This window comes from Aegilops tauschii, chromosome 1, assembly GCF_002575655.3.
Source record: "Aegilops tauschii subsp. strangulata cultivar AL8/78 chromosome 1, Aet v6.0, whole genome shotgun sequence".
NCBI classification, from domain to species: Eukaryota; Viridiplantae; Streptophyta; class Magnoliopsida; order Poales; family Poaceae; genus Aegilops; species Aegilops tauschii.
In genome coordinates, this window is record NC_053035.3 from 391082822 (window position 1) to 391097045 (window position 14224).

At 43.2% G+C, this 14224-nt stretch overlaps 2 protein-coding genes across 2 annotated transcripts; one reads left to right on the top strand and one right to left on the bottom strand.

Annotated features, from left to right (window-relative positions):
• The first annotated feature begins 975 nt into the window (after positions 1-975).
• On the top strand, positions 976-5029 carry LOC109751168 (PRA1 family protein A1). Its single transcript, XM_020310060.4, has 8 exons — positions 976-1388; positions 2253-2293; positions 2374-2452; positions 4006-4092; positions 4188-4276; positions 4367-4438; positions 4527-4648; positions 4750-5029. The coding sequence occupies exons 1-7, from the start codon at positions 1231-1233 to the stop codon at positions 4628-4630; spliced, it is 630 nt and encodes a 209-aa protein (XP_020165649.1). The 5' UTR covers positions 976-1230; the 3' UTR covers positions 4631-4648; positions 4750-5029.
• Positions 5030-5582: 553 nt separating this feature from the next.
• Positions 5583-8808, bottom strand: LOC109751167 (uracil phosphoribosyltransferase). The gene is made up of 11 exons (XM_020310059.4): positions 8474-8808; positions 8288-8366; positions 8086-8144; positions 7713-7790; positions 7545-7626; positions 7112-7160; positions 6571-6632; positions 6259-6326; positions 6123-6178; positions 5998-6045; positions 5583-5868 (listed from the first exon to the last, which is right to left on the bottom strand). The coding sequence occupies exons 1-11, from the start codon at positions 8726-8728 to the stop codon at positions 5817-5819; spliced, it is 888 nt and encodes a 295-aa protein (XP_020165648.1). The 5' UTR covers positions 8729-8808; the 3' UTR covers positions 5583-5816.
• Positions 8809-14224: the final 5416 nt, after the last annotated feature.

Sequence of the window (14224 nt, forward strand, 5' to 3'; positions counted from 1 at the left end):
AGGTGGGACTGCTCGAGGTCATGGGTTTGATTCACTGTGGTGTGTATTTTTCACACGAATTATCCTTCGTATCATTTTCCTACGCGTGGGATCGCACAGTCATAGAGATGTAGTGGTGTTTCACCTTTTTTTTATACCAAATTTAGTACTAATTCAGTTTTTCTTTTGCACACATGTGATGCTTCAGTCACTAACAGTGGGCCAGGTACCACGTTGGCACGCCACCACATAGACGCTTCCTGCGTCTATAAACTGGAGTTGCATCGTATTTGCATCGGGAAACAATTTTAACCGTCAGTTTCATGTATTTTTCAATTTTAAGCACCAGAGTGACCATCATGTTCAGCCTGATGTATTATCGGTGTATTTGCCCAAAAAAGCAACGCAGAGACCGAGCTCCACATAGCTCTTTTTTTTCAGCGAAAATACTATTTCCACATATTGAAAAAATCTGAAAAAGTATATACATACATATGTATTAGTATTATACGTGTATAAAATTTTATGAACATATATGTTCTCATGTAGTGTATACGAAAAAGATAAATACACAGATTAAATAGGCTTTATCTTTGTTGTTTTTAGGCCAGATATTTCTCTTTTTTGTGTAGCATGCAAATAATTGAATTACATGATGAAACTTTTTACCTACTTGACGAACATGCATATGTATTTGTATAAAAAATTGATATTTTTTGAAACTTTTAAGTATATTTTCATTTTATTTTGGCAAAACGGGCTCAATGGAGCCCGGCCTCTGCACCGCCGCACTCTGTATTTGCCTCTCTTTTTTTAAGGAGGAGATAAATATGCTGCTGTCTTTACAGTTGAGAAATATGCTCTTTTTTTTATACGCTTTTTATTAGGGGAAAAGAAACGAGACCTCACTCTGTCGGGCCGACGGATGGTGGCCCAGTAGCATAGCCCAACAGTCCCTTAACGGCTTTCCCAGGCCGGACCAAGGAAAGCACCCAAAAGCGCTCCCAGAGGGCAAACGCATCTCTGCTGTCCTCTGACCTCTCCTCTCCTCCTCCTCTCCGGACACGGCAAAGCTTCCTTCCCAAAATCCCCAAATCGAAGCGAAGCCGAGGAAACTCTCTCCCGCACGACCCAACAGCCCCCGTCCCCGCCGAGACCCGCCGCCCGTCTCACCCGCCCGCCCGCCCGACCGACCGCCAGGTTTCGGTTCGCCCGCTAGCCGAGGCATCGGGGCGGATTGGATCGCCGGCGATGGACTGGAGCGCGGTGACGGTGGAGGACCTGGTGGCCGCGCTGCGGGAGGTGGACTGGTCCACGCCGCCGCGCCCCGTCCCGGAGTTCTTCTCCCGCTTCACCGTCCCCCGCTCCTACTCCAAGTGGACCAGCCGCCTCAAGTGCAACCTCTACTAGTACGACCCGCCTCCTCCCCCCCTCTAACTCGTCTTACCGTCTCCGGCGGCGCATCCGCGATTTGTCTGCCAACCCGGCTGGCCGATACAAGTTTGGGCGAATTCGCCAGGGATTTGTGCTGGCGTGGCGAGGTTTTGAGTGGCTCCACGGGATCTGTGCGTGTTTTGAGTTGATTGGTGAATGGATAGGGTCATCAGTGTTTCCCAGCAATGGAATAGGGTAGGACATATGCGTGTGCTTCAGACTCCTTCTGATAGCCCTTCTGTTAGTGTAGATAAATCTCTCAAGATCTTCAGAATATATTTATCAACAGCGCTAAGAGGTTTGAATAGAGAATTCGATGAGCACAGATGTGCATGTCAATTGTATACTGCGATGTTAGTCGCTAAGAGTGTGCATAGGAGTAGCAGGTAGCTTGGTTCCCATGTAGTTTCACTACTTACGTTGAAGGCATCATGTTGGATATTTCTTGCTGGAATCCTTGGATCTGTGAGATGAGAGCAAGACTTTAATTTTTTTCACTTAAAACATGTGGAATTCAGATTCTAGATGCAAAGCGGTATAAATATGGGCTCGATTCAACTTAGGTGAGCTGGTGAGATGAAAAAAAAGGATAATTATTCTGATAAATATTAACTACTCCCTCCGTCCTAAAATAATTGTCTCAAGCTTATTACAACTTTGTACTAGAGCTAGTGCAAAGTTGAGACACTTATTTTGGGACGGAGGGAGTAGTATGCTTGCCAAAGTAGTATTAATTCATGAAGTTAGCATTGTGGAAGTTTATTTTGAAGACATGGTTTATATGGCTTCGTTTTTGTCATTTGCTGAAGTTCTTTTTTCAACTTCTGTTTGATCTGCAGCTACAGGACAAACTATTTCATCTTGATCATGTTCATTCTTGGTAAGCAATGAATGATTTGAAGATTATTTATCTTCCTGCTTTTTGGTTGGTTTTGACATGTTTCCATTTTATATATGAAGGGTTGGGTTTCCTTTGGAAGCCAGTTGCTATTCTTGCAGCTTTTATGACTGGATTCAGCATTGCTTTTCTTAATGACAGGTATATGAGTACTTAACTAATAGCTTTCCTTGCATTGTGCTTGTAACTCAGTTTTGTTCAGATCGTTTTTAGTTTATTATGTTAAATGCGCTCTTTACCATGATTAACAAAGATAATACATAAGTAGTGGAACATTCTTTGTAAATTACATTACGGCATTACACTATGGACTTCAGTCACAACAGATTAGTCATCATATCATGATCACAGATGCTCCCTTTTTTATATATAGGATTGCGTAAACGTGCACAAAAAATGTGTAGCCATCATAACTTAGGTTCGGTAGCCAAAGGGACAATTTGCTCATTAATCATTATCACTAAAATATAATGCAAGTTGGAAAATAGCATCATTATTATGTGCCTGGCAAGTCGGCCAATGCTTCACTTGTCAGCCTATCCAATATATAAATATATTTGCAGTTTGCAAGGTTATTAAGCTATTTTTCTCTTATGAAGAAGTGAATATGTAGTTTCTGACAATCATATAGGCTATAATAAACTTGGCGGCTAGCATTATAATTTATTTTAAGGGTAAATCAATCAAGGGTACATTTTATGTACATGCCGCTAACATTGGAACCTTAACAGCTTCCTAATTCCATCATACACCATTCTTTATGTAGGACGTTGGAACAAATTGTACGCTAGCTACATGCTTGTTATTATGCTAACATTGTATGGGCGCTCCATTTTGGCCAATGAGCCAGAGAGCACATCATTAGATTCCTGGACTTGGGTAATTGACCAGTCGCTGTACTAGATCTAAATGTTACCTTTTGAAACATAAGCTAAATGCAATATTCGTATAAATTTCACAGAATATAGCGCAAGTTATTCCATCTCGATGTTATACCAGTACTGCAATACTGCAGTCCTTTGACACAGTGGAAGTGTTAGGAGTTAATTTAGCAAATCAGGTGCATGCTTTATCAAGTTATCTCCTTGTGTTATAAACCCCATGTTACTTCATACCATCATATGATATGCCTGCCAACTGCCAAGCATCTTAGATCACAGTGTTGCACGCACTAGTTAGGGACCATCCATCCTAGTTATTGTTCAAATATATGATCCTCTTAAGAAAGTTAGGATTAGATCCTCAGGGGTCCCTCTATGTGAGAGGGTGTGTACTCATCTATGACGTCCGAACAGTTAGTGAAGAAGTCTTGTTCTAATTTCTTGCTGCCTTCCCTACTCCCATCACATCCCTCTTGTCTCTCGAGCCTAGTCTCATCTACCTTATGATATACAACCGTTACATGCAGCAGCAGAGTAAGATAAAAATATATCTGATATATACAGTTGAAGAGCAACTTGGGTTCTACAGCATTGGGCCATAGTTGTATTGGAATAATGCATATAATTGTCACAAGTATGAAGGGTTATTAAATAAAATAGTTGTAGCCTTTTAGGGTTATTTTTCCTTGTATCCATTCATGGTTCATGGTTCTTAAATCATTAAAAGTTTCTCCACATGTAAAATGATAATGATAGATTTAGCAAGTGTTTGAATGGTGATTAATTAACTAACTATCATGTGCGATGATGCAGTTTTGCTGTCACTTTTAATGAGAAAGTCACAAGAACTGTCAGGCAGTTCTCACCACATTTAGCTGCAAAGATGAGACCACCGATAACGTAAGGAGCACTACTCTAGTTTCTAATATTTCTTTGTTTATTTTATCGTGGGTTACTATTACAGTGTTGTTAATACCTTTTGTCAACACTGGCAGCCCTGTTATTCGTGGTCGACCAAGCTCAAAGAGATCAATTCATATTTGTGGGCGGCCTCGCTGGTTGTTTGTCCTTTTATTTTCGGCAGGTGAGCAGAACTAACCTTCCATCGTATAACCCTATGTAACATACCACATAGTTTCGAAAAACTTGAACTAAGCATTTTTCACGTTTGCAGTTAGCTGCATGCTCTGGTTGACCTCATGCAGCCTCCTCACAGTTCTATGGGCTCTTCTCATTGCTCTGCTTAGTAAGGACGGTGTAGAGTTGTTTATTTATTTTTTGGAGATCTGTATTTATCTTGGAATGTCCTTATTAGTTTGTCTTTCTGTTGGCAGCAACGGTACTTCATGCCAGCTTCAGAACACCTAATTTGAAAGCACGTCTGAATACGTTCAGAGAGGAATTCCGAGCAGTTTGGCGGAATTATAGTGAGCTCTAGAGCTCCCTCGGTTTCAAGGTAGGTTCCTTCATGCCTGTTTAAAACACACATAGGGCTGTTTTATACCAAAACCATTTGCATGCACCAGGTGACACTCATTTTCCTATGTGTATGTTCAGGTGATAAGATGTGCTTAGTGCTGAAGCTTCCCTGCTGTCTGTGCATTGTGTCTGTGGGAGATGAACAAAGGTGATATGCAGTTGTGATTACTGGCTCATTTGGAGGTGGACCTAGACTGACTCTCTGGGTGATGCTACGCCTCGGTCCGCGGTCCTCCTAATCACAGTAGTTTTTTCCTTTGGACTTCTCCCTATAACCAACGCTTTGGAGGAAGAACAGCATGTAAAGGATGTAAACAAAGTATTCAGATCTAGACAAAAAGCATATGTTGTTTGTTGATACGCCTGCTTCATGCTCTGTCTATACTTCAAAAAACCGTTGTGGATATATTTTCCGCTAAGCTTCGATTTAGCCTTCCTCGTGACTCGAATATGTTGATATTTTAGAATGTTAGATGGATCCAGTGGATCTGTAATTCGTTATAATCGGTTCTGTTAGCCGTCACTGTGTATCTCAAAGGACGCTAAGAGTATCCTAGTGCAGTTCAAAAAAAAAAAGAGTATCCTAGTGACATGTCATACGATGTACGCGTACATGCCCTAGTTTGCAATATACCATATACTCCTGCAGCTATTCATTTCAGTCACTGGGCCCCGTTTAACAAGCTAGTAGATGCCAATGGCCACAGTAATTTTCGCACCTCCAAACAGCCATTCATGACCTGTTAAGTTTGCGCATTGCTTCAAGCGTTGTTTTAGTCTGATTGAAATGGCCACAGTAGCTCATTCTTTTTTGCTGAGCGTTAACTGACAAATACACACAAAAATATATTCTGAAAGACATTTTGGGAACAGATATCATCATTTATACAGAGAAAAAAAAACAAATAATATCCCTTAAAAAAATAAAGTGTTATTCATGAGATGTGAAGAGTTCATATGTTTCAATACAACCATACAAAAATGGATAATTACAAAATGATAAGAATAGAAAGTATATTACAGAGGACAAAAGTCCAGAATATGGCAGCACAATCTTAAGTACTCCCAATATGGCAATCCTCAAAAATTAGCATATACGATTCCCAATGGTAGAACAGAGTCCGCGTCAAAACTGAATGGTCGGATTATGTATTAAAGCTTCTATCACCAGCATCTCCCAACCCAGGAACTATGTACCTGTGGGTACAAATCAACAACCTTAGTCATTGCTCCGCTTGATTGGTAATGCGTTATACTGAATAACGGAGATGCGATGTACACATTTTACAGAATGAGCATTGAATGGCTAGAAGTTTAAAACAGTACCCTCTCTCATCTACTTCAGAATCGATCATCCCGGCGTACACATGGAGCCTGGAGACGACCAGAAACAGAGTAAACAACAGGAGCTTGATACACACACATGAGCATGGCTTATGATCTATTCTTACCCAGGGAACTTGTTGCTGAGCTTTTGTAGCGCAGGAGGTGCTGCAACAGCTGATACCTGCATCATAAGGACAATAGGTGTTAGTTGATTTGAACGAATAATTGAGAAATAAATACAGAAAAAATCCATGAACTTACAACTTTAATTTGTTTGCTTGTAACTCCACGGTCAACCAACAAGTCAATAGCAGCAACGATTGTCCCACCTAAAGGTATACAAGTTGAATATATAATCATTGTATTTATGATCTCTTTCTTTCTTTCTTTCTTTCTTTGAGGAGACTAATATTCTGTTACTTGACATGATAATTAGCATGTATATCAAGGAGAACTAGAAATATACTGAAATTGCACGGTATTCAAAATGTACTTTTCATTTATTAGCGAAGAGGATCACACGTGAAGAGCGTTAGACAGAAACTGTATTGTTTAGGTAGAGCTGACTGTTACCGGTGGCCAGCATTGGATCAATAACTAGCACACGAGTCCCCTCTGGAATCTTTTCTGGCAAGCTGCATTAAATAAGATAAAGAAAAAGAAAGGAAGTTATGAGACTACTCGAATTCGCATAGGTCTTTAGCTTTTTCTCCAAGGATTGAAGAAATAGAAGAGCTTAATAGGGAAATAGTTACTAACTGAAATGAAAGTAAACAACTAGTAGGTATTATCAAGGTAACGTTGCTTTCACAAGTTAACCATAACACTCTAAGTAGCAATGGAATCCCTGTTTTGTAATATTTGCATGCCTTACTGTGTATTGTAAAGACTTGCATAGGTAAGTACATTCATATTGAGTTCCAGGACAAAATACTAACTTAAGTAGTTCAGTAGGGACTCCAATACTTTAGTGTCAAACATAATCATGCGTCTGCCTGATGCCTAATTAAAAAGTACTCCCTCATGACACTTACGGACTTACTATGAATCGGAGGGAGTACTACGTAGATAGTTAAATAAGGGCTTGCAAGATGAAAAAGAACTTAGCACATACTTGTTGAGATATACTGAAGGTTGAAGTGTTTCTTCATCCCTACGAAGTCCTTCATGTTCAATGAAACGGGCGGATAAGAATGGTGCATAACTCTCAAGGCACATGGCGTAATTGACAAAGAAAATACGAAAGCATTGGATTTACGAAGTTTAGCTTTACTATAATACCACACGTTCTAAGGAAATATGTTTCTTATTTTGGTTGGAAACAAACATTCTGCAAATTTCAAACATTATGCATCTGACCAAAACCTTGCGCACATTAAATCCAGAATATCCAGCACCAGTATTTAGAGAAACAAAACAAATCAGCTTAGATTGCTGGAACTGGGCCATGCAGCCAATGTAAGCAATATGTTAACATAAAGCTAATTGACTTTTCAATAAAAAAATGTTTGACTGCAATAAGACTAACCATTATGTAAACAACTTACCAAGGTGATAAGTCTTGGTGGCTGGCAAAATCGATGAGGCGTTTTCAGCTAGAGCAAGACCAGCTCTCAGAATTGGAACAACCTGTTATACACGCTAATGAAAAGAGTAAATATACTCATATACACTACAAACCAAATACAATATCTAGTGCTAAGAAATAGACTTACCATAACAGGCTCCCTTGGATCAATGAATTCAACACTTGAAACAGCTACGGGTGTTTGGATTTCTCCTGTGATTGTAGGCTGCAAGTGTTTCAAACAGTTCACCACCATGTCATTAATTCTCCCTACAGTTAAATGTTTAAAAGTACACGCAGAATAGGTTGGATAAGAAGTGGGGGCGGAAATATTATGAGCTATGATATATAAATTCAGGTATCACTGGCATTCATCATTCAAGCAGGTAACAACATTCAATGCCATTTCAAAACTGCCTGACACTGGTGTCACTCTCACGGAATATTTTTCATTTTCATGCTTTACAAATGTAAGAGAGTGATCAACGGATAATTCCCAGCCATGCAAGATTTCCACTCACCAGCCAATCCCTGCAGGCTTCATATATGAGGAGACGACCAAGCTCTGCCATAGCACTCCCTACAACAAGTTACAACAACCATCTCGATTTATAACTGTGCAACTTTAGCGAAACGCTTCTTATACGGAAGTCAATCAACAACAAATTGCCGCCAGCAGGTTGGGTTCGATTGCAACATGGAAGCCATTTCAGAGGCACTCACGGAAGACGGCGCAGGGCGTCTGCTCGTTGCGCAGGACGGAGACCCAGTGCTTTATCAGTGGGTGCGGCGGGACGAACACCTGCGAAACAAACACACCAAGCGCCACTAAGCGCGCGCGCACGCACGTGCAAACGAATAAACCAAGCCAGGCGGAGGCATCGCCGTCGAGAGGAGCCAGATCCGCACCAGCATCTGGCCGCCGGAGGCGGGAGACCGCGATGAACCGGTGGCGGCGTCGGGGCTCGCCGCCCTCGCCACGGCCAGAGACGGCCGGGGCCTGCGGACGAGCAGCGGGGCCGGGGCGGCGTGGCGCGCCGGTTCGACGAGCGCGCGGGAGGCGAGGGAGCAAGAGGAGGCTTGCACGAGGCGTCGCGGCGCGCACGGTCGGCGATGGAGAGGCGCTCCCGCGGCCGCGGCCGTGGCCGTGGCGGGCGACGGCATCGCGAGGGCGGTGCGGAGTGCGGATGGATGCGGGCGAAAGTGAGCGCAGTGATGGGTGCGACGGTGGGATACGGTGGGGTCGCGTGTCTTTTTGGCGCATCTCGAGTATCTTTTAACTACCTGTAAATCCACTTGTTGTACTCCGTACTGGTGTTTTTGAATCTTCTGTAAATCTACTTATTTCAGTAGAGAAAATAATTACAAACTTTTTTGCGGGGAGTCACAAACTTTTGATAATGTCAAACTTTTTTTGAGAGAAAACTTCCGATTTATTCATCTTCAATCATGATAGTGCAACAAACACCAGAAATAATAGAAATTACATCAGATCCGTAAACCATCTAGCGACGATTACAAGCACTGAAGCGAGGCGAAGGCGCGCCGCCTTCATTGTCCCTCCCTCGCCGAAGTTGAGTAAAACTTATTGTAGCAACGTCCTCGTGCAAAAGCCACATAGGATCAGCACACCAAAACATCAACCGCCGTCGATGAAGAGACGCGTAGATCAGAAGGACCCAGCCTGAAGACTAGTTGCGGTGATGACAAGCATGAGTAGAGACACAACGTCACTCGCCACATTCTTGTGATGTGGTGTCCGTTTGCGAGGCACCTAGGGCCTGTTCGGGAGTGCTCCAGTTCCTGGCTCCTCCAACTCCGTGGCTGTAGCTGGACCGAACGGTTTTAACTCCAGGAGCTGCGATTCAGAAGCTGGCGAGGCATCTAGTGCAAAAAATGAGGAGTTGAGAGAGTTGGGATTTCCCAGATTCGAAAAAGCGGGGAAGCTGGAGTTGAGCAATATTACCCGAGGATGCCATCGCCAAGTGACTTCGAGGCAGCGTACCGGTTCGCTCTTTGCATTATCTCTCCTCGCTCCTAAACATCCTCTCCTCCAGCGCACCCTTTCCGACTGGGCCTAGCCCAGGCCTCTCTGATTTGCCTCCTGAGCGGGCCACTTCCACGCTTGGGCTGGCAGCCCCAAGCGAGCACCATGATCGGGGAGTCAGACGCTGCCGAACGTTCCTGCCGTCGCTACGTGAAGTAGAAGCGAGGAGGAGAAGCTGGATATGTGGAGTTTTGAGAAGCCCGAGGAGATCTGAACAGGCTCCTAGAGGATCACGAAGTAAATGGGCTAGCAATGACCCTGGACAGTGATATTGCAACCCAAAAGATGATGTATCAGGACTATAAGGTGTTTTATGATTGAAAAACTGAAAGGAAAACAAGTAAAAAAACTCAGAAGAAAGAAAAGAAAAATCTATGGCTATAGAAGACACTTTAGAGCATTTTTTTCGTCCAATATGAAGAGCTTTACTACAATAGTAGCAAACGGTTACAATCAGCCAACGGGCTCCTTAGAAGAAAATCAGGACTCGAATCGAGCCAACTTTCCGTAATATCTAGTGGTTGATTGCCCCTGACACGCAAATGAGCTGATTCATTAGTTGTTCCGCTGACATGCTGAATTGGAAAAAAAGAAGAAAAACTAAGAGCTATCTCCCCTATTTCCCGAAGGATAGACATGGCAATTGAGAGAGAATTGTCACGCGAAGGCCAGAGATTCACAATCTCTAAATTATCCATTTCCATCATCACATGTGAGTAGCCTAGGAGTCGAGCAAAAATGCCGCCTTCAGGAAGTGCTAATAACTCGACAATCATCAGATCATTAATCCCCTCAAGCGGCTTACTCCATGATCCAAGGAAAGCTAGGTGAGAACGAGCCGCACATCCAGCCCCTCCCCCTTGTCGATCATCAAGCTCCAAGGCACCATTGATGTATATCTTAATCCAACCCGGATATGAAGGTTGCCAACGCTAACCCGCTGATAGCTTCCTCATGCACGGTGGCATCTCCAGCAAAGAAAGGGTCTCTTGCACCCAACGCACAACTTGCATGCATGGGATTGTATCCGTCTCTATCATGAGTCCAACAATTCCTGGAGGTCCATATCGCATGCATAATACTGATGATTTTGCATCTATCTCAATCATCAAAACTCTTGTCCAAGAGAATATCTCTTGACCACGTGTCTGGATGCAGGTTTGGGAGATTCAAAGAAAACCGATCCCTAACTACCCTCTAGAATTTCAAGGTTACTGAATCTGGAAGAATGCCTCTCAAAACACGCCACCAGAAGACCCGTACTTTGGGTACGGTTTTTAGTTTCCATAAGGCTTTCCACAACTGTTCTTGAGAAGATGGAGCTCCCACTACCGTCCCTTCCTCTGGAGCATGAAGCTCGTTGCAAGTCACGAGAGCATGGTATGATGATTTTACAGTGTAGATTCCCAAATTTTCCAAGGCCCATGTCAAAGTATCTTCCCCTCCTGCAACTCTCTAAGGGATGTTGATAACCCACAAGTATAAGGGATCAATTGTAGCCTCTTTCGGTAAGTAAGAGTGTCGAACCCAACGAGGAGCTAAAGGTAGAACAAATATTCCCTCAAGTTCTATCGACCACCGATACAACTCTACGCACACTTGACATTTGCTTTACCGAAAACAAGTATGAAACTATTTTGTAGGTGTGATGCTAGAACTACTTTGCAAGAATAAAACTAGAAGTACTTTGCAAGATAATAAAAGTTAGGTGTTTAGTAAAAGGGTTTGTGTCAACAAGAAAGTTATTTGTCCCTAGGCAATCGGTAACAAGTACCGGTAATCATTCTTGTAATTTTATATGAGGGAGAGGCATGAGCTAACATACTTTCTCTACTTGGATCATATGCACTTATGATTGGAACTCTAGCAAGCATCCGCAACTACTAAAGATCATTAAGGTCGTGAAACCCAACCATAGCATTAAGTATCAAGTCCTCTTTACTCCCATACGCCATATCCCACATACTCGGGTTTAAGTTTCTGTCACTCTCGCAACCCACCATAAGCGAACCATGAACATATTGCAACACCCTACAGCGGGGGCCCCTCACGTTTGCGCGAGAACGGAGGGCACCGTAGAACAGCACCATAAATAAAATATGCAATCATACCAACCAAGATCACAATTAACCCACAGGACAAAACGGATCTACTCAAACATCATAGGATAACCATAGATCATTGGGAAATAATATATGGAGTTGAGCACCATGTTTAAGTAGAGATTACAGCGGGGGGAAGAGGTGTTACACCGCTGCATAGAGGGGACAAAGTTGGTGTTGACGGTAGCAAGATTGTTGATGTAGATCGTCGTCACGATCCTAGCCCCGGCGGCACTATCGCGCCACCGGGAGAGAGGGTGAGAGAGCCCCCTCCTTATTATTCTTCCTTGGCCTCCCCCTAGATGGGAGGAGAGTTCCCCCTCTGGTTCATGGTCTCCATGGCGGCGGAGGGGCGGGAGCCCCTCCGAGATTGGATCTCCCTCTCTGTTCTCTTCTGTTTCGTGTTCTCCAGATCTGGCCGAAAACCGTTTCTTATATTCCCGGAGATCCGTAACTCCGATTGCGCTGAGATTTTAACACGATTTTTTTCCGGATATAAGCTTCCTTGCGCCCGGAGTAGAGCTCCAACCGACGTTCGGGGAGGGTACAACCCACGACCGCGTGCCAGGGGCCTGGGGCGCGCCCTGGTGTCTTGTGGTGCGTGTGGGCCTCCATTTGCGGTGATTCCAACTCCTAAAAATCACATATATTCCAAAATAATTCTCCGTGAAATTTTATTGCATTTGGATTTCGTTTGATATGGATACTCTGCGATACAAAAAACATGCAGAAAATAGGAACTGGCACTGGGCACTGGATCAATAGGTTAGTCCAATAAAACATATAAAAAGTTGCCAAAAGTATGTAAAACTTGTATAATATTGGCATGAAACAATCAAATATTATAGATACGACGGAGACGTATCAGCATCCCCAAGCTTAATTCCTGCTCGTCCTCGAGCAGGTAAATGATAAAAAAGATAATTTTTGATGTGGAATGCTACCTAGCATAAACTTGATCATATATCTAATCATGGCATGAATATTAAGACATAAGTGATTCAAAGCAATAGTCTATAATTTGACATAAAGACATCAATACTCAGGCATCCCAACAAATAATCATGTCTTTCAGAATATCAACGCTAAAGTAAGCTATCCCTACAAAATCATATAGTCTTGTCATGCTCTGTCTTCTTAACACAAAGTATTTATCATGCATAATCCCGATGACAAGCCGAGCAATTGGTTCATACTTTTTAACGTGCTTCAGCTTTTTCAACCCTCACGCAATACATGACCGCAAGCCATGAATATAGCTGAAAGAACATGCGGTGCCCCCATGTTTGGTTTTGGTAATTGATGACAATCTCTATGGACTAATGGTTGCCTTGAGTTATATTTGAAGGATTTGTCCATAGGCATTTCTTGAAGTCCATGTGTTGGTTTCAAGGAGTTTATGTGGTGACCAAGGTGTTATTAAGGAATTATCCAAAGATTGGTCATGTGAGAGTTGAGCTTATTGCAAGCATGTCTTGAAGAAGAAGATTGTGTGATCATTCATGTTTACCTTCAAGACATCATCCAAATGAAGAGAGTTGGAAAGAGTCAAGGTTGATCAAGACTAAGTCAAGAGTGAATCAAGTTGATCAACACACAAAGCGCACAAGATGTACCGAGGGATCAAGCGATCCCATGGTATGGTAAGCATTGTCAATTACGCTTTGTGTACTAACCCATGGTCTTTGTGAGAGTTCTTTGTGGGGTTAGGTTGCGGTGTGCAAGTTCAAGTGAAGCGGGCAAGTTCAAGTAAAGCATCACGAAGAGATCAAATGCTTGAAGCCATTGTGGTGACAATGGGCTTGTGAAGATGTGCGGAAGGGTGGCTCATAGTGGAGTATGGGGGAGCAATCAACTAGTCTTCATCGAGCCAACGCAATCAAGAAAGGTGGTCCATCTTTAGGGAGTCAAGATCGTCATCATCTAGCTCAAGTGGACCATGTGCAAGGCAAAGGTTTGCTCTTGATAGGTTTTCTATTTTACCGGTCTCATGATGGTAGTTGGGAGACCGGGTTATAGGATCGATTGCCGTACTATCAAGGGGGGCTCTCGATGAGTAGCTTGATCGTATCATTCATAGAGAGCTCAAACCATTGCATCCTTGCATCATCTTTATTGGTTCTTGTTTGGTTCTTCTCTTTGTGAGTTTTGGAGCTTATGGTCATCTTGATGACAAGCTCGAGTTCATCGAAAACGGAGTTCACTCTCATCTTCTATGATGTTTTCGATGTTGGAGGTTATGCCGGTTCTTCTCGGTTGGAGGTTTCACTCCTCTATTTGTTGGCATACCTCCCCTGCCTCTTCGCGGTGGCAGCGGTAGTACCGCTTGTAGCGTCAAGCGGTAGTACCGCTCCAGTACCGCTCTACTACCGCCTCGATTTTGGGTCTGCTCTTTTCGTGTCGGGTTCAGCGGTAGTCGCGCGGCAGTAAGGCACGGTAGTTCCGCATATAAGCGGTAGTACCGCTCCGGTCGAGCGGTAGTACCGCTGGGGTGAGCGGTAGTACCGCTTA

Excerpts from the sequence above, each read along its gene's own strand:
- LOC109751168 (XM_020310060.4), top strand. The coding sequence starts at position 1,231 with ATGGACTGGAGCGCGGTGACGGTGGAGGACCTGGTGGCCGCGCTGCGG. Across the intron at positions 2,453-4,005 it reads ATTGCTTTTCTTAATGACAG|TTTTGCTGTCACTTTTAATG; the intron begins GTATATGAGTAC and ends GCGATGATGCAG. Across the intron at positions 4,277-4,366 it reads TGTCCTTTTATTTTCGGCAG|TTAGCTGCATGCTCTGGTTG; the intron begins GTGAGCAGAACT and ends TCACGTTTGCAG.
- LOC109751167 (XM_020310059.4), bottom strand. The coding sequence starts at position 8,728 with ATGCCGTCGCCCGCCACGGCCACGGCCGCGGCCGCGGGAGCGCCTCTC. Across the intron at positions 7,791-8,085 it reads AAGCCTGCAGGGATTGGCTG|CCTACAATCACAGGAGAAAT; the intron begins GTGAGTGGAAAT and ends AAACACTTGCAG. Across the intron at positions 6,327-6,570 it reads TGATCCAATGCTGGCCACCG|GTGGGACAATCGTTGCTGCT; the intron begins GTAACAGTCAGC and ends GTATACCTTTAG.